The following is an 18,047-nucleotide window of genomic DNA, read 5'->3' on the forward strand; positions in this document are numbered from 1 at the left end:
TTTTGAGGTTTTTACAGGCTCATAACTGCTACAGATGACAGATTTTCTTCGTTCCTTTTGCCTTTTGGATTATTCATTTCTGTCAGGACCTAAAGACAATTTCAACCAAAATCTTAAAAAAGTGTACCTTGAGAAAATTACCAACCAATGTCTTTAAACACACTTCATCTTGAAGTTGTGCACAACGTAGATTATAAAATTGCTTTGATTCATATTACCGGAAATGCACCTCTTTCCTTGTTGACTGGTTGCCATGGCGGCAGCTTTACAATCAGGTAGTCCTGCTTTATTGTCTGTTTTACTTTAAATGGGACAACAGTGTACGGTACCAATAAAACGTCATGCTAGTATTGAAAAAGATTCAACTCTAGCAAGTGATAACATGACCTCATAGGGCCATTGTTACAAGGCAATAAAACAAGAGAGAAGTAGGGTCACTAACTGGTAGATTTAAGGTCAGTCCAACTTATTTTTATAACCAACGGAGTCTCGTCCCGGTGGCCATTAGATTGCAGCAGGTATAAGGCACAAAATGACTGTCGAAACAAAAAAGGCAGCATCCTCTTTGGTTGAGACATTGGGTAGGTTCACTTGCTACTGTCCCCTATTTACCCCAGTGTTATTAATTATGCAGGGAAAACTTCAAGCAAAGCATTTTAATTGAGACCAAAAATAAAAAAGGTGCATCTTGGCAACACAACTCCCTCCTAAATTGCAAGGATCTCACACTCTCATGTGAAAATAAGGCCTTCATTAGAAGACAATTTTTTCGTATTGCAGAAGATGTGATCATTTTAAGGAGAGTGGGTGGGATATGTAATGCTGTCCAACAGAAGGATACTGTGGTTCACAGATTTGTAATAAGCAATGCATGGTTGATTAGAAGTGTTGGTAGGGCATAAAAAAACAAGTTATGCAGTTTTGGGAATTTTCCTGTCACAGTCATTGGAAAGATTTCCTCTCTCTAGTCTATATATCTGCCTCTCTCTCTCTTTCTGGGATGGTTAAGAGAATCATCATTTTTTTACCGACTGCCTGCTGATATATTTTTATACAAGAATATTACATAAACCATTCTGCTTTCAAGCATTCAGCAGCCAGAGGGAAGAGAAGGCTGGAAGTTATGACACATACAGGACTTATGTAACACATGAAGCATAAATATCCATATTAAGCAAGCAGCGGGTCAGGAGGTTATCTGTGTCTAAAGGTTGAAATGTATGTTCTTTTCTATATAATGATTTGTTTGTCTTCACAGATCTCTATTTTTAGAAGATTGAAGAACCATATTTCCAAACGGAGTCAACTGAGCATCAGAGCGTGTGGCAGCAAAACTGGCTGAGTGCTTCATGATGGGAAACGTAAGGCTGGCAAGGCAGAGGACTTCCTCAACAGTACATGACATATCACAGCTGCACTCTTTGATAACCCAGTTCTGCATTTGATGGCATCATTCTGCTGTAAAGGAATAAAGAAATCAAGTGACAACTATGAGTCATGTATACTAAGGTGGATACAATTTGAAAGGATTCACTCGCATTAAACCATTATCCAGTTAATGATTTGACTTCAAATCTGTAGCCTGGCATAGGCAGACACATCCCACTTGACTACCCGAGGCCGTTCTTCCATTTTATGGAGGCCTTGCATAGTTGCATGACGACTGGGGAGCAGTCTGGAGGTCAAGATCATCGTCTGCCAGAGTCTGCTCCCCGACGCTCCCAGTCTAAGTCTCCCTCCAAGCCAAGTGAGCAACAGCAAACTGGCTCCCGAAAGCCCCATGGCACGCAACAGCAAAACAAACAGTCCAGAAGACAGCATCATGAACGTAAACGTCTCCGTCACCAGCGGCAGAGCATTGACTCAGAAACTGCACCGGAGCCTAAACATGAGGCAACAAAAGCCACTACAGTTTCATCAGGAGTCCCACCATCCTCAACAGGTGGACCCTCCCAGTCGAAAACAGAAACCCAAGAGGGCACTTCAAAACAGAAACGTGAGCGTAAGCCTCAGAGACCAGGCAAATATGTCTGCACTTATTGCGGCCGTGCATGTGCAAAGCCTAGTGTCCTACAAAAACATATTCGCTCTCACACAGGTGAAAGACCGTATCCATGTGCCCCATGTGGCTTCTCTTTTAAGACAAAGAGTAACCTGTACAAACACCGCAAATCCCATACACACAGGGTTAAGGCAGGCTTGGCTCTTGGGGAGCCGAAGTCGCTGGAAGAGCAAGTCACTGAATCAGAAGATGAAACCAAACAGCTATCATCAGCATCTTCCCTTACAGAAAGACAGAGCAGTGTAGCCTCAATCACGAGTCCTGAAGCAGACAGGGCCAAAGAGTGCACTGGAGGAAGCGATGACTCCTACGCTGTTAAAAAGAGACTGGCTCTTCGTCTAAGTAGAGGAAAACAAGGTCCTTGTGACTCATCTGTTGAAAAGACCTCAACTCTAATTTTAGGGAGTAAAGGTAGTACAGAATCAGGCTATTTCTCTCGCTCTGAAAGTACAGATCAGTCACAGGACAGCCCCCCAAACACAAGTGCCAAAAGCTATGCAGAGATCATCCTTGGCAAGTATGGACGTTTTGGTCATCTACAGAGGATGTCTCGGCAACGTAACCAGCAGTCCTCTGGTCAGGAGGACAAAAATATCCCATTCACAGTCCCGAAGAAACAGGTCATTGACCATATCACCAAACTTATCACTATCAATGAGGCAGTGGTGGACACAAGTAAAATTGACAGTGTAAAACCAAGGAGATTTTCACTGTCAAGAAAGAATAGTTCAGAGTCTCAAAAGAGTTCATCCATGAAAGACCCTCTTATTCATAGCCCTAAAGCTGGAGATCTGGGCTACAAAAACAGTGGCTCCATCACCATGGGAGTTCCGTGTGAGAAGTTTCATCATCCGTCTGTTAACGTGGAGCAAACAGCTGGCCAAACATCAAATTCCTCTCTGGTGCGAAGTCATTCAATGCCCTCTGCAGCAAGTACTTTTGACTCCTCCAGTAGTGACCCAAGCAAACTCTTCCCAAGTCAGTCCTTTGATGAAAGAACTCATGCATCCCGTCGTTATGGGATGCTTAGACGGCAGCCAGCTATTGAAATCCCACTTGGTGCTGAGTTCACTAAAGATGAACAAGAGGCCTCTCATTCGTTTTACCATGACAGCATAACCACTGTGCCTGACCACAAGCAAAGTCATCCGCAACCATATGAGTGTGAAGCCTGTGGGACTGGGTGCAAAGATTGGGAAGGTTACAAGAGACACAAGCAAAGCCCTTGCTTAATACATAATCCCAAAAATGAGGTTGTAATTAGTCAAATGGAGTGCTCCCAGTTATTTAACCATACATTCAGAACAGGAACTTCAGCATTGCGCAAGAGAAGAAAAGAGGAAAGTTTTGAATTTGATGACCAGTCTTCTCCTTCATTACCATTTCCTGCCCCCTTGAAAGGACAATGTAAAGATGAAGGCAATGTAGCCTATGAGGGCCAAAGAAGACCTACACTGCAGACCTGTTCTGTAATTCAACACACTAGTTCATTTGAAAAACAAGAATCATTGTGCAATGAGAATCAAGGTATAGAGGCAGCAAGAAACTCTCCAGCTAGGGAAGAATATCAACTGGTTCCCCAGGTGCTACCCCAACAACAGATAGCAAAACCGACAACCCGAAAGCTGGTTCGCCAGCCCAGTGTGCAGGTTCCGGAAATACTGGTAACAGAGGATTCCAATATGAACACAGGGGCAGGGAAAGATGCAACTTCCCAAGCAAAACATTCAGAGAAACCTGATGAATTTCAATGGCCTCAGAGAAGCTCCTCACTTGCCCAGCTACCTATTGAAAAGCTTCCTCCAAAAAAGAAGCGCTTACGTCTAGCTGAGGCCGCCCAGTCCTCTGGAGAATCCAGCTTCGAGTCCATCTCCATGCCCCACAGCCCTAGTCAGGACAGTACTGCATCCTATGCATCAAGTCGTTCCACATCCTTTGAAGAGCCAAATAGACCAGACATAGAGATAGCATCAGCAACACCACTGAGGAGATCAAGAGCTCCTCATATGTTGACAGTTCCTGGGGTACATCAGCACAGAGAAATGAGGCGCTCAGCATCTGAGCAGGCACCTCATGACCCACAACCCAATTTCCTAATGGCAGAGTCACGCAGCAAATCCTTTGACTACAGTTGTTTGTCCCCTGAGCGCTCTGCAGTTGGTTGGAGGGACAGAAGAAAATGTCTCCTTATGAGACACACAACTGTTCAAGATCCAGATGAGGAGGAGGAGGAGGAGAAGAAGTGTACTAAAACGAGTCGTAGCCCTGATCATTGCAGCCCTAGAAAATGTTCCCAAGCAAGTTCAACTCCTGTGTACTGCAGTAGGTCCCCTTCATCCCCTTTGTCAGGTGACACAGCCTTGCAAAATCCCGGAAAATTGCAATGCAAAGAGCTGTTCTCTCAATGGAAACTCAGTCAGAATATTCAGTTGACAGGCAACACAGAACACTCTCTTGCCAAGTACCCATCTGTAGACCCTGTAAAAGAAGAGGATATCCATGCAGGGGATCCCCCTCCCCAATTACCACATCTCTATCCTAAACATGGACCATCTGGGGCAGCTAGAGCTCGCTATCTTCCCTTATCTACAGGGCTGAAGCTAGAGATTCCTTTACTCCATGATGATTACTCAGAAGTTCAAGTAAGCCACTCCAACATCCAGAACTCTGTCCCTCAAATCACTTCCTGTCTAGAATTACTGAGGCCAGTCACATCTCCAGCAGTAGCAGTGCGTCTCCAAACAGACACCCTCACCCTAGCATGTGCCATATACACTACATTGTCTCAGTCCAAGTCCTCCAGGTCCCAAGAGAAGGTTGATTCTCTTCCACAGACTATGGTTATCCCTACAGCTGAATACAGAGACAGTAGATACATAAGTTCTGGCCTCCATTTCTGGTCTGATGATGGCCTGAGGATATCAGGCTCAGGAGGCAATAAGCGCATGCTTTCCCCTTCAAACAGTATAGAGATCCCTCCTGAGTCACAGCAGCAGCAGAAACGGGTAAAAGAAGAAGAGGAGAGGGAGGTGGGATTTGTTGATAAGGCATTGGTGGAACCATGCAATCAGGAACTCAAACGGGAAGTTCAGTCATGTCTAGCTAGTGTTTGTCCACCCATCACACATGTTGGACCCACATTCCCCAGTCTGCTATCCAGCACCTGTAATAGCTGGTGTTATTTGAACTACATTAAACCAAACCCATCTACTTTGGATGAACACAAGCCCTCAGTGTATTCATCATGGTCCACTAGCAGCTATGACCCCAACCCACCCGGCCTCTCCAGCAAGACGGCTCTCTCTCTGCTGCACAGTAAACAGAGGCTCAGCCCCACCATCTACACTACTTCACCCATGTCAGTCAGGAGGACAGAGTCAGTGGAGCAAGAGGACAACAAAAGACCATGCTCTACTGAGGTAATTGCATCCCTGACATTGATCACAATTGTCTTTAAATTTATTAGATAGCACTTTGTATGTAAACTGAGATTTGGATCTTATGAGACCTATCACAATTTAGAAGGGCACAGAAGTCTGAAGCTGTGTTCAGGCCAAAAGCAAGGACATTTTCAGCATGGAGAAAGTCATTACCTGTTGTTGCAAATAATCACAGGGTGATGCACATCAGGATTGTACAAACATTTTAGTTATTTTCAGTTGAAAATATTCGACCTTAAAAGGACATTTGAGTGACCCTATTTTTCAATCGTCCGTCAGATTTCCCATCTGACCATTGTTCAAAATTAATTTTACATTTTGGAGAATATGCATCATAATGTAGCTATTTCTATATTTGACCATTTGATTGCAATTTAATCCCAGCAGAAACGTTGAATAAGGGTTCATACCACTATAGGACAACTGAAGTGTTACTTGCTATACCATAAAGCTGCGCCCACAAGAGGCAGGTGGACAGGAACTCCAAATCAAACTGTCAGTAGTTGGTGCCAGTAGGTGGAAGTAGCAGTTAATCCATACACAATTCTTGTGGAAGCAGTAAAACTAACCATCTGTGGGAACCTCTGGCTGCTGTTATCAACCAAGAAACATGGATGATGTTAGGATTTCCAACCTACCTAAAGGGATTTTTTTTTTCTGTTCAACCAACCAATAAACATGATTTGGTCAAAATAGCATGATTAACAGCAGGCAAAAATGTACTTTATTTTTTGGTCTGAGCACAACATGAAAGACGTGACATGCAATAAAGTTAGTGTAAAAAAAAAAAAAAGAGAAACCATATATGATTTTTACCCAAAGTTAAATTTGATTCTGGGGCCCCTTGGCATGATTTACCTCCTCACCAGATTAGCGAAGTAAGCCTATTTTTGCCTTGTGTTCCTGTGTCATGATGACAGAGGGTACGGCATAAGTTGGGTTTGTATCACAGGATTGTATCTTCACCATTCTTATGGTTGCCTCAATACACTGAAAGGCAGAAAAGATTATTGTGCTAACTTCAGCAGGGCTTATGTACTTTTCTATTAAACCAAACGTTCAATGAGAATTCCCAATTTCTGTCTCCCTGGGCATGCTGGAGCAGGGTTGGTGAATTTGCCCATGTCTCTTTCGAGTGTAGGTTTACAACAGCCAGTCGTACTGCGGAGACCAGGAGGGATCGAGGAAGGGACAGCGGTCAGCGGGTGACATCAGGTCAAACAGAAAAGAGGAGAAGGACAAAGAGACGAATGAGGAGGAAGAACCCTCATGCTCCAGAGAAAATAAACCTTGTGATGTGTGGATCTCTAAGAGAGAGTGAGTATAAACTCATAACTTCTCAGCACTGAGTTGTATAAGAACCAAAATAATTATCTTTATCCTTTAGCCTTTTGCCCAAATCTGATCATCTTTCAAAACTTTCAATTTTTACTATTTTTGTCTCGCATCACATATTGTGATAAGTTGTGGAATCTGTTGTCTATCCGCGTTGTTGGAAGGGCCAAGGGTTGGCTGCCTGCACCAACAGAGCCCTTCTGTTAAGGGGCTGAAGCCAGGAAACTACCTAGCTTCCTTTGCGCCTGCAGAGATTCATTAACACCAACCAGCACCACCATTCAAATGGAGCAGCAAGCAGGTTTCATTCCCTTACACTGACAGCAATGGAATGTGTAAAAAAAAACACTATGATCATACATAATCATCAAAAGGAGCCTTTCACTCTAAATTGAATTATGGAGAAAGAAAAAAAAAACTACAAAAGTACTACTGGTGTCTGAAAATATGCAGACAAAACATGTAAAGAATATCTGAAAATGATTGAATTTGTAGTCAGTTAAACCGGTGTGCACTGTCCTTTTTTATTAAGAATGAAGTATTCTTGTGGAGGCTCCAGGATAGCTACACATTTATGAAATAACAGACAAGTGTCCATATGAAAATTAAAACAAGAGATGTTAACTGTCTTCATTCCCCTGCTTATTCTGGTATTGTAAAGGTCCATTCTTTAAGAAGGATTGGGATTGAAAGGCTGTAATTATTGAGGGTCTGGATCTGCATTTTTCAAAACCCTAAAATGAATAACATTTGATCTTATAGATACTGCTATTGGTTCTTGGGGGTCCTATGACACAACGCTATATCTCGAGTCACATAATTTTAATCAAATCACTGGTGCAAAAACATACATCCATTGTCTAATAAGGTTTCGAATAAAATAAAATTAGGTATTTAATTATCCAGAGAAGAACTCTAATTGCGTAAGGATGCCTAAAGTTTGGCTACATTTTACCAACGCAAAAGATAAGGAGGGGGGCAACATAACTTCTCGCAAGGGGGAGAAGCTTGTCAGCATTGTGCATCAAATTCAAACAGAATGCAGCACCTTTAACAGTTTCTGGATTGATAAAAAAAACGTAGTGAACTCCGTCAGCTGCCACTGAAGGACATTCACCCTCCTCCTCGACTCAAAGCAGCTGTTGAACGCACACCAAAACTTTCAAGCAATCCAGTGTTGAAACCAGAGTTGAAATCGGCACGATGAGAGCTAGTGAGCTAACCAAAAGGAGGTGACATAAGGATCCATTATCACGTGTGTTGGAAACTCTTGCAAAAGCCTTTTTTCTTCAGCTGCTATTTATCTTAAAAAGTTTAATTCTGATGGTTAATACTTTGAATGCTGATGGTTTTTTTTGGCTGAAGAGAACCAGTTTGTAGATCGGTCTTTTAGGCAAAGGCAAATAAAAACATCATTACGATGTGTTCAAGTGCAACCTGAAGAAAATGAAAAAGTCAGATTTTGATGAGAAACTTGATTAAACACAGTTATTTGGAGGATAGATTTGTGGGTTTCCAAAGCAATATAAAATAGATAAAACATACCGTTGTCTCAGTGGTATCAGTAAGAGTATAATAATGATGGTGTCAATATCATAAAAAAATATATGATACCCATCAATATTCTTTATTCACTGTAAATGGACATGATGTCAAATGTGTAAAATTATACTTCAAAGTTGATTTAATACTTACAGTATGTTTAGCTTTATTATTCTGTGCTACACAGACTTAGTGGATATCTTCCAAAGAACACTGTCTGTGTTATTAAATGACCACTTTATGTTATTATCCTTCCCAAAGGCTGCCTATACGGGGGGGGTAAAGGGGAAAGCTTTCTGGGGCCCAGTCACATGGGTCACCTACAAAAAAATGCTCCCATGACCTATTACAGCAACAAAAACACCCATTTTATTTAGTATTGCCCTCAATTTGTAGCATGTTTCAAAATGTAAACCCCCATTTTCTTAAAATGATGTGATATTCTGTTATGGATGTAAGTGGGCCCAGTGAACTTAAGTGTTATGCAAGTTATGTCGGAATAAGTTTGTCCATTCCAGGACCTGCACAAAGTGAGGATACCAGGAAAGAAAGAAGAAGATAAGAAGGGAGCTGGCCAGGGCATTTGACCCCCCCCCCCCAGCTCCAAAGGCTGATGGGAGCCTGGCAGAGGGAGCTAATGTTGGCCAGGAGGCTATCGCTAACATTACTGATTGCTGATTAACATTACAGCGATTTATTCTAATTTGCTTGTTCATTTTAGGATAAACGTGATGTGACTTGTATGGGGTGAAACAATAATTAGAGATCAAGGAGTCATATGAACCATGCTAAAATGACAGCAACAGCAATAACTGACCCTCGTGATTAGTAAAAAAGAAGTTAGCAAACATGTTAAGTAAATGTGTCTCCCTTACTTCTCAAATTAATTCAATGTGAGGTTAGACCAGACACACACAGTACTTTCGATGCCCATCAGTAATAAACACCGCTGCGATGAGACGCAGGAGAGTGCAGAGAGGTGCCATCTGTGCGTCTCTTTTTGGTTTGGGAGTGTGTCTGTGAACAAATCCCTGTTGTGACTCATGTTGACGCTCCTCACAGTCGTCCTAAAGGAGTGAGTCATCCTCACGCCTGCTCGCTCTCTCCTCTCTGTCTGAACAGTCTGTCTGAGGGACAAAAGGACAGAACTGATGCAGCGGCGTCGTCGAACATTGCCTTCTTTTCTTGTCGGCTGAGGAAAGGCAAGGGCCACCAGACTTAAAGCTCCGGTGTGAACACTAGCTCGTGAAAGGCTTCAGCCACTGTAAAGTGTAAATGCATAAGGGCAAAGTGTTCCTCTTTCATTAACCCGAAAGTTTTTAGAGACCATTAAAGCCCCCATTTACGATACCTGCCCAGTTTATACAGCCGCGAAGCCTGTAGTGAAAATAGCAGAAAAAACAGAAGATTAAAATCAGAACGATTGTTTGTCATTGGATTTGTTTTCATTTAGTGTTTTTTCATGCGTATTTGGAGCAGCAGCTGGTCAGGTTCAGGGTTTCCCTCCCTCTCTTGCCTGTTTTTATTGGCTGGCTGCAGCAAACCCCCGGACCTTGGGCTACATTGCAGGCTCCCCCTTGTTTAGACTTGGAGGTGGTGTGAGCTGTGATGGGGTTATAAGGCAGCGGGGTGTGGGTTGAGAAGAGTGGGGGGGGTTCTGGTTTTGGCTTATGAAAGCTGCTCTGTGTAAGTTGAAGTGGGCGCCTTGCTGAGGGACCTTCAGTGTACATGGAGGGGTGGACCCCGGGCACAGCTGCCACAGTATGAGCGCCCTGTGTAGCAGAGGCCAAACAGATAGCATACTCACACTGGATAAATACAAGCACTGAAAGCTGCTTACAGGTGCTAGAGGGCCTACGGCCTGTCTGTCAGCTCCAGTTACACTCTTATTGATTGTGTGACCATCATCCAGAGAGCAGCAGCATCAATAGACAAGTGACAGGGCAACGCTCTGAGGAGGAAACTAAGACCTCTTGCTGTCTTCACACCCACAGATCAAATGAGAAGCATGCTACCGGTCAAGGTGGAGGTGGGAGGCAGAGCCAATGTGATGATTGTGTTCTGCAAAAGGGAACCCACGGCGTCACACAATCATCATCATCATCATCATCATCATACACCTGCAAACGCTGTAAAGTTTCTCTGACAGCCAAAGGTAAGGAGAGACGTGTCTTTCATGTGCCAAATCCTGACGATGTTTGCATTCATGTCATCCCCCACCTCCTCTCCCCACAAATCCTGTCCCTCTAAAAATGCCTGTCAAATAAAAGCCCCCCCCCATGTCTACAGCCATTACAAAGATTTTCAAAGTAAAACTATTACAACATGTTGATTAAACATGATTTTTTTAGCAGAATTCTGCTCCTGTCATAAGATTAGTTACACATTTAAACACATATTAACAGCGATTATCGAATCTTATCCCACATATATAGTGGATGAAATGATGTTAATGTGTTGTGTCAAAGAGCACAGAAAAAAAATCATCATGAATGAAAAAAAGAAACGTAGGAGCGATGTATCATCAGTTATACAATACAAGTGTAGTCTTCAGAGGAAGCCTCATGGAACACCTGAGACTTCTTTTACATTTCTGTCTTCTTCCCCTCACTTTTTAAAATCAAATAGACTTCATCTTCACGGTGAACAAATTCAATTGTGATTGCATAACTTTGGATACTTGACCGTTTACAGCAGCCAAAAGGTTAATCGAATATGAATGTTTAACAAATATGGTTTCTCTAATGTTTATTTCATACTTTTTTTGAAATCGTTATTATAAAACTGTCTTGCCATGATGAATGACTAATATTTCTCTACTTCCCTCCCCTTAAGTATTCAGAAGTACCCCGAGAGTTGACCCTATGCCCTTTTGAGAAACACATTACATGACTATCTGTTTGTTGAATGTTAACTTCAGAAATATGAGCAAAAAAAAGGAAAATGTTTTTAAAGACATTTTTGTCTCTCTTAGGAATCTTGGATGAATCTTCAGTCCAGCCACAAACCCAAAAAGAGCCAAAGCTCTCCGACTCAGGGCAAAGTGGACAGAATGTGGATGACGATGCAAAAAACACAGACTGCAGATGTGAAGACAATGGGAGCCGGGTGTCTGAAGGCCTTCACACGGCTCCCTCTGAAAGAGAGAAACCTCACACAGACCTCCAGCTGATGGAGCCTGAACCCCGCAAAGCCGTCCCACCTCCCCCCAAGGATTCCTCCGAGAAGAGCTCGGCCAGCGCCAGGAGGGCCCTGTTTGCCCGCAGACGCCTCGATGCTTCGGCATCAACATCCTCTGGAGGCTCCCAATCTCCGAGTACTCAATCCCTGATTCCAGCCAAGGAGCCGTCTCCGCCTCGCAGCCCGTCACCCAGGCCTCTCCAGGACCCCCTTCCTTCTTCCTCCCTCTCCCCATCCAGTTGTCATGTCTCCTTCTCCACTTTGAAACCGGTCTCACCAGTTACAGGTCTTTCTCCCGTAATAGTTCAGTCCCACGGTCCTGAATCCTCTGGGCCACCAGGTTCTCTGCCGAACACCTCTGCTCGATGTTACGGCTTTCTTCACCCAAGAGGTCGACCGTCTACAACAAGACTGGTGAGTCACTTCAGCTTCTGCTGCAAGAAAACAAGGTGACATAACATCTTTCCCGGCATCTTCATCTTGCATAACTGTAACTGTTGTTTTTTTTTTTTTTATCTCAGTATGAATCTGTTATGGTGCCCTGTTTGTGTCGCGTTTATAATTAACGCTGGTGACAAAAAACAAAACCTTGCTTTTGTTCAAACCACAGTCTTCCATCACCTGTGACTTCATCCACATTTGTTAGTTTAGCCTACAGTTTTAAATACATCAGCGTTTTGCCCACAGAGCTAATCTTGTGGCGCTCAGTTAAATCCCAGTAAGTCAACACGTAGAACAAATATAGATAGGATGGTACATATGAGGTTATTTTAAAGTTGTACATTTATTGGAAAAGGAAGGAAAAGGCAACTCTCTGGTTTTATATCTCAAACCGAGCCTGCAGCTCTGGAACCTTAAAATAATGCAGGAGAGATCCCAAAAAGGCACAATGTGTTTTTCCCTGGCCAGCCGCTGATAAACTGAGAAGCTGGCCCATCGTTAAACACCAACGACCTGAACCACATGTCGACATGAACTCCGTGGTTAAACGTCTTACTTCACACTAATAAAACATAAAAACATGTCTACTTGAAACCTGTGGTTATGTTATGGTGTAACCTCACCACTTCCGCCTCATACTAAAATAGGTCTCTGAGGGGGGAGATACTAATTCACATATTCTTCAGGGTTTGTTTTCCACGCTTTTTTTTTTGCTTTTTTTTACAGGTAATCGAGACGCCTACGAGCTAAATTTATATGCCTCAATATTTAATCTATACAGAAATGATCTTCTATGAATTGCACCTGTGTATACAATGATTTGTAGATACACCTTTTAGAAGTGATGTAGTTTTTCTCATACTTTATTTGAAAGCACAGATTTTAAATTACTGTGTGTTTGTTTGTTTTTAAGGTTTATTCTTTTAGCTTTAAGCCTTTATTTGATTGGGGAGTTTATAGAGTAGGAAATTGGGGAGCGAGTGTGGGGAAGATATTTTGGTGAAGGAGCCACAGGTCGGTCTTGAACTCGGGCCTCCCGCTTGAAGAACGCTTAATGGCTTTAAAAAAGGGGCGGCGACACTTACTGTAACTCCAAGTTGCTCCCACTGCTTTGGCCGTCGCGTTTTAAAGTATGTGAATGGGATTAGTTACTTCTGATGGTCTAACTACGTATCAGCCTCTGCCATCAGTGTGTGAATGTGTAGGTGTGAGCTGCGGTGTAAAAGCACTTTGAGTAGTTAGAGACTAGAGAAGCACTAAGATAAGATAATCCTTTATTTATCCCACAATGGGGAGATTTACATTGTTACAGCAGCAAAGAGCAAAGATTGCAGACAAAAAGTGAACGCTATGCAAACTCAAGTCCATTTACCATTCACCAAAAACATTTCTGTGTTGAAGAATATATAGACCATGAACTCACTTGGAGGTAATATGTTACTGAGGTAATAAGTCAAGTGAGAAGTGGGGTCATTTTTTACGCTGGCTTCTTTTTACGACCTGTGGAATTTTAAGACCGTAAGAGAATTAAGAGAATCACAGGACTGAAAGGAAAACTCAATGTTCTCCTGTGTTTAGGATTCAGGCTTCAGTGCTGCCACTCAGCAGAATCACAGACTCTTGTTTTCAAAGAGAACAAAGTTATGAATGATGGAACTGTTTCTCGGTACAGCCCCCCTGCCTGTGACATAACGTTACACAATGACACACCTACATACAGAGGCAGACAAAGGACTCTAATCATATAATATCACATCATTACTCCAAATATTCCCGGTGTTATCACTTAACGTTGTTAAGAGCATGTCTTTATGCCGTCTCATTGTACGTCCCCAGAAAAAATCGACCTTTTGAAGTAGATTACTCAGCAACAAGGTCAAGTAATGTTGAGTCATTGCTTTTGATCCACAGCATCAACAGCGACAGTAATTGGTTGTCACCAATGGCACTTAGTAGGTTAGGTTGGCACTTAGTACCTGTATACTTCTCATTCTGCTGGTGACCTACTTTCCATTCAAGGTTTATTGTGTCTTGTTTCTTTTTGTAGTCTATGGATGAGGTCGGTCTGACCCACATCACCCTGCATCCCACTCGGCCTCGGGGAGCCCGCAACCTCCTGAGTCACCTCCCTCTGCACTCCCAGCAGCCGAGCAGGGCCCCGAGCCTCCTCATTCCCATCGGTGGGATTCACATGATTCAGCCCAGGTCCCCCCTCCCTATGTACAGCCTGGTGAGCAGCCCCCCAGCAGTCCTAAGGAACCCTGCAGGGACAGGGACATCCTGGAGACTAAGTGACACTCCAAAGGGGAGGTTTTCTCTGCTGGAGCGACAGGATACTCTCAAAGAGACGTCGCCGGACCCCGAGGCGTTAGAGGGAACGTCCAGGAGCAGCTTATCAGACACTTTACTACCCAGTCAAAGAAAGAGTCAGGGATGCTTCAGCGTCCAAAAACAAAAAAGTGCCGGGACTGAGACGAGGCTTCCTGAGGTAGACACAGACGCACATTTTACAGACAGGTGTGTTTACCGCAAGCCCGCCGTAGGCCAAATAAAGGCTCCTTCCTCCCAAACACAACCGTGAAAAGGAGGGAGAGTCTGAAGGGACAGTGCAAAAGATGGAAGTCTAAAAACCCAGAGTCTGTTGTTAAAACACAGCACCGGTTTGACGGCCGAGGATTTAAAAAAAATAATAATAAGGCAAGAGCACTTCAGCACCGCTTCTGAATGACGCTGTTATGTAATTATATGAATAATATATACAGACACTATGTTAGATATGCAGTATGTTTTGTAAGTCTTTTTTTACCCTCTTGTTTGATGTCATCGGTGTTAATTTATTTATGTGCTATTATGCAAGTTCTGTACAATATGCAAGAGCAGCTGGAATGAAAATAGACAAAGTTTGAATCAGTTCCCTTCTTATCTCCTTGGACAGCTCGAATATACTATTGCTGTGTAAATGTACTGTATTACCAAAATGAATATAGAAAGGTACTACACATATTTATTCACCCCCTACCAGTATTTTGAAGTGCAATTTTATGTGGAGATTCGTGGTTTGAAATGTCATTTTTTTTTAAAAGGCTGTGATGAATATTATTTGTCAGTTCTTTGTTTTTTTCTTTGTTGTCGTCGTCGTTCCTTGTTTGTGTTCAAAGAAGCAGGGTTACGATCGCCTCCTTTTCTAACGTCTCTCGAGGGAAAGAAGTTTCAGATCAACACATTTGCAGTGCACTGACAAAGAAAAAAAAAAAAAAGTTTGATATCCAGAGGAAACCTGTTTGACGTACATGGTAGCTACGGTGCCGTTTTTTTCATATACAGATTACATGTATTTTTGTGTTGGTGCTTTTCTAAATGATACAATCACTCTGTCATTTTCATGTTTTACCATTAAACTTCTCATTTTTACAGATTTTTATTAAAACCGTGTTACTTGTGTGGTTTGTTTCCGTCATTTTCTTCAGTGAATCACACTTTTTACATTTTTAAAGTATTGAATGGACATGAATGTCAAATGGTAAATGGACTTGAGCTTATATAGCTCTTTTCTAGTCTTCTGATGGCTCAAAGCGCTTTTACACTGCAGGTCACACCTTCACATTCACACACTGATGGTAGAGGCTGCTATGTACAAGTGATCATCAGTATTTGATAATCACATTCATACACAACCAACAAAGCAGCAGGAGCAACTTAGGGTTAAGTGTCTTCCAAGGACACATCGGACATGTTCTTGCAGGAGCTGGGCCTTGAACCCCCAACCCTTCTGGTTGAGAGACAACTGACTCCTCCACTGGGCCACAGCCGCCTCTGTGAATGAATGGCTCTTTTGGAGGTAGGTAAACCACATCTCAAGAATTTGAAAGCTGGCAAAAAGTAAAAAAGATCCAGTGCTTCCTGGCGCTGTTGTGGGGAGACTATAGTCCTCCAGGCGGGCGGTCCGGGTACGGGTCCGACCTGCGGCTCATTTCCTGCACGTCATTTCCCAATCTCTCCCATTTCTTGCTCTATCCACTGTCTTATCAAATAAACTAAAAAAGGCAAAAACCCACAAAATAAATAAATAAATCAACCAATTCAAATTCAAATTCAACCAATTTGCCAACAAACAGATCAAAATCAAAGTTTTGACAATTGAAATAGACCTATGTTATAATGTGAGACTTGAGTTTGATAAAAATAAATATAGAAGAAATGTGAAGTATTTGATCTGTAGCTAATGGGTCAGCTCACCCAAGTTAACCATAGTGTTATATTATGTCAGAAGTTAAAGTCACTTTTTAGCTCGTCATCTTTCTGTCATCGACAACTCAAAACAAAGATGAATTAATTACATTTTGTCTCTGATGATCATTCTTTTTGCCTCTCTGGCTCACATCGGCCTCTTACACAACACCAGGAAGTCTTTGTATTGATGCCAAACTCGGCTATTTGAAATAATGTCAATATTTACCACCCAAAGAGTGTTCTGCTATGAATATAATATCCACATCAGTTTATAACATAGTGCTGCTGGTATTAGGTACACAGTTGGTAAACCCAGACTTTAAAAACACAAATGTTTTAACACCTTTTTTTTAAATTTAGTTTAACTGAGGTTTAAAGATCCTATTTTAGCAAATTTAAAAACGTCCTTTTTTTATGCATTTCTAGAGTAACAACAGTATAACAGTTCTGCTTCTCTACTTTAAAAAAAGTATTTTTCCTGTCTCTTTTCTTGCTTTTCACTTTTTTCCTTCACAATACCAGGCACAACCTTTGTCCTTTGTTTTTTTTTAGCTAATTCAAGGTGTAAAGGAACACCGTTTTGTTTCACTGAGAGCGGCAGAAACATTGATGATGATTGTGGCACCACCTAGTGGCTATTATAAGAAGTGCACTCTATGTTAAAAATTCCACTTCTCAGAGGAGATAACTATCATTTTTCTTGATATTATTATCCCCATGGCCTAATTTTATTTTTTTCCTTTGGTATTTCACATTTTCTCCTCTGTGCCTATTATGGCAAAATTCAGCTTGTCTTTGATTCCCTGGACTGGACTGACGGTGTCACATATAACCACTAGGTGGCGGCAGTAAGCAACTTTGAGCCCATTTTGTTGCCTGTTTACAGAAAGAGATGACATCATACACTGGAGGTGCTGGCCTGAATACTGAAACCTTCCCCTTTTAAATGATATGACACACATAACGAGAGCAGAAATAATCAGGTAGCCACAAAGAGAAGAGGGCAAGATGATTCAGAAAATCCCCACGGTCAACAGGGGTGTGAAGAATGGAGAGATATTTTAGATATGTAGATATGAGTCACTTGTAAGGTTTTCCTTCTTTTCTCAGCAGTCTACCGATACACTCCCTGTATCTGACGCACGGGTCTCCACAGCAACACAAACAACAAGAGCTTAAGGATGTGACTTCAGTAACCGAATAAGGTCCAAACAGCCCATCTCTTAACCAGCAGAACGACCAAACACACGGTAACACAGACAGTAACCACAACACATGAACTTCAGTTCTTTCATTTCCTAAACTACTAAACTAAGACGCAATCTTAAGTGTAAGTGAGCTAGAGATGACATCTTTTCCAATGAAACATGATTTTTTTCCAAAATTTCCCTTAGTTTGCTTGATGCCACCGCGACAAGACCTCCGGTAAGAAAAAGAAAAGTGATGGATGGATGATGATCATAAAAAAAAATCAACCCCTGCACAGTGTAAGCCAATGAAGACGAGCTATTCAGACCAAATTTGTTTTGACACTCAAGGAACTGGAGGGTTTTTTCGTCTTCGCATTGGCTTCAACACAGCAGGTTGATTGCAGCCTGTCAGTGGAGGGAGCCCCACATGTTCTGGCTTCACTTTTGGGGTTCTTTCATGTCGTCCATTTTTTTTTATCCACTTTACGGTTTAGATATGAATCCAAAGATGGCCATTGCAAACATGTGCAGCTGACACCCTCATCAACCTCCTCGTCATATGTTTTGAAGTTTCGATCTCTGAATTTGACTCGCAGGCTTTGATGTTGCTATCAAAAGCCTCTATCT

At 42.3% G+C, this 18,047-nt stretch overlaps 1 protein-coding gene across 2 annotated transcripts in view; it reads left to right on the top strand.

The window, feature by feature from the left end:
* The window catches only part of hivep3a (HIVEP zinc finger 3a), a 40,482-nt gene extending 25,041 nt beyond the window's left edge, over window positions 1–15,441 (top strand). For both annotated transcript variants that reach the window (XM_065948308.1, XM_065948307.1), the window contains exons 2-6: window positions 1,259–5,481; window positions 6,644–6,819; window positions 10,374–10,534; window positions 11,354–11,973; window positions 14,048–15,441. In XM_065948308.1, coding sequence (XP_065804380.1) covers window positions 1,636–5,481; window positions 6,644–6,819; window positions 10,374–10,534; window positions 11,354–11,973; window positions 14,048–14,581 — 5,337 coding nt within the window. In that variant the 5' untranslated portion in view covers window positions 1,259–1,635 and the 3' untranslated portion in view covers window positions 14,582–15,441. The remainder of the gene's footprint in view (window positions 1–1,258; window positions 5,482–6,643; window positions 6,820–10,373; window positions 10,535–11,353; window positions 11,974–14,047) is intronic.
* The last annotated feature ends 2,606 nt before the right edge of the window (window positions 15,442–18,047 follow it).

Source organism: Labrus bergylta, chromosome 19, assembly GCF_963930695.1.
Source record: "Labrus bergylta chromosome 19, fLabBer1.1, whole genome shotgun sequence".
Classification (NCBI taxonomy): domain Eukaryota; kingdom Metazoa; phylum Chordata; class Actinopteri; order Labriformes; family Labridae; genus Labrus; species Labrus bergylta.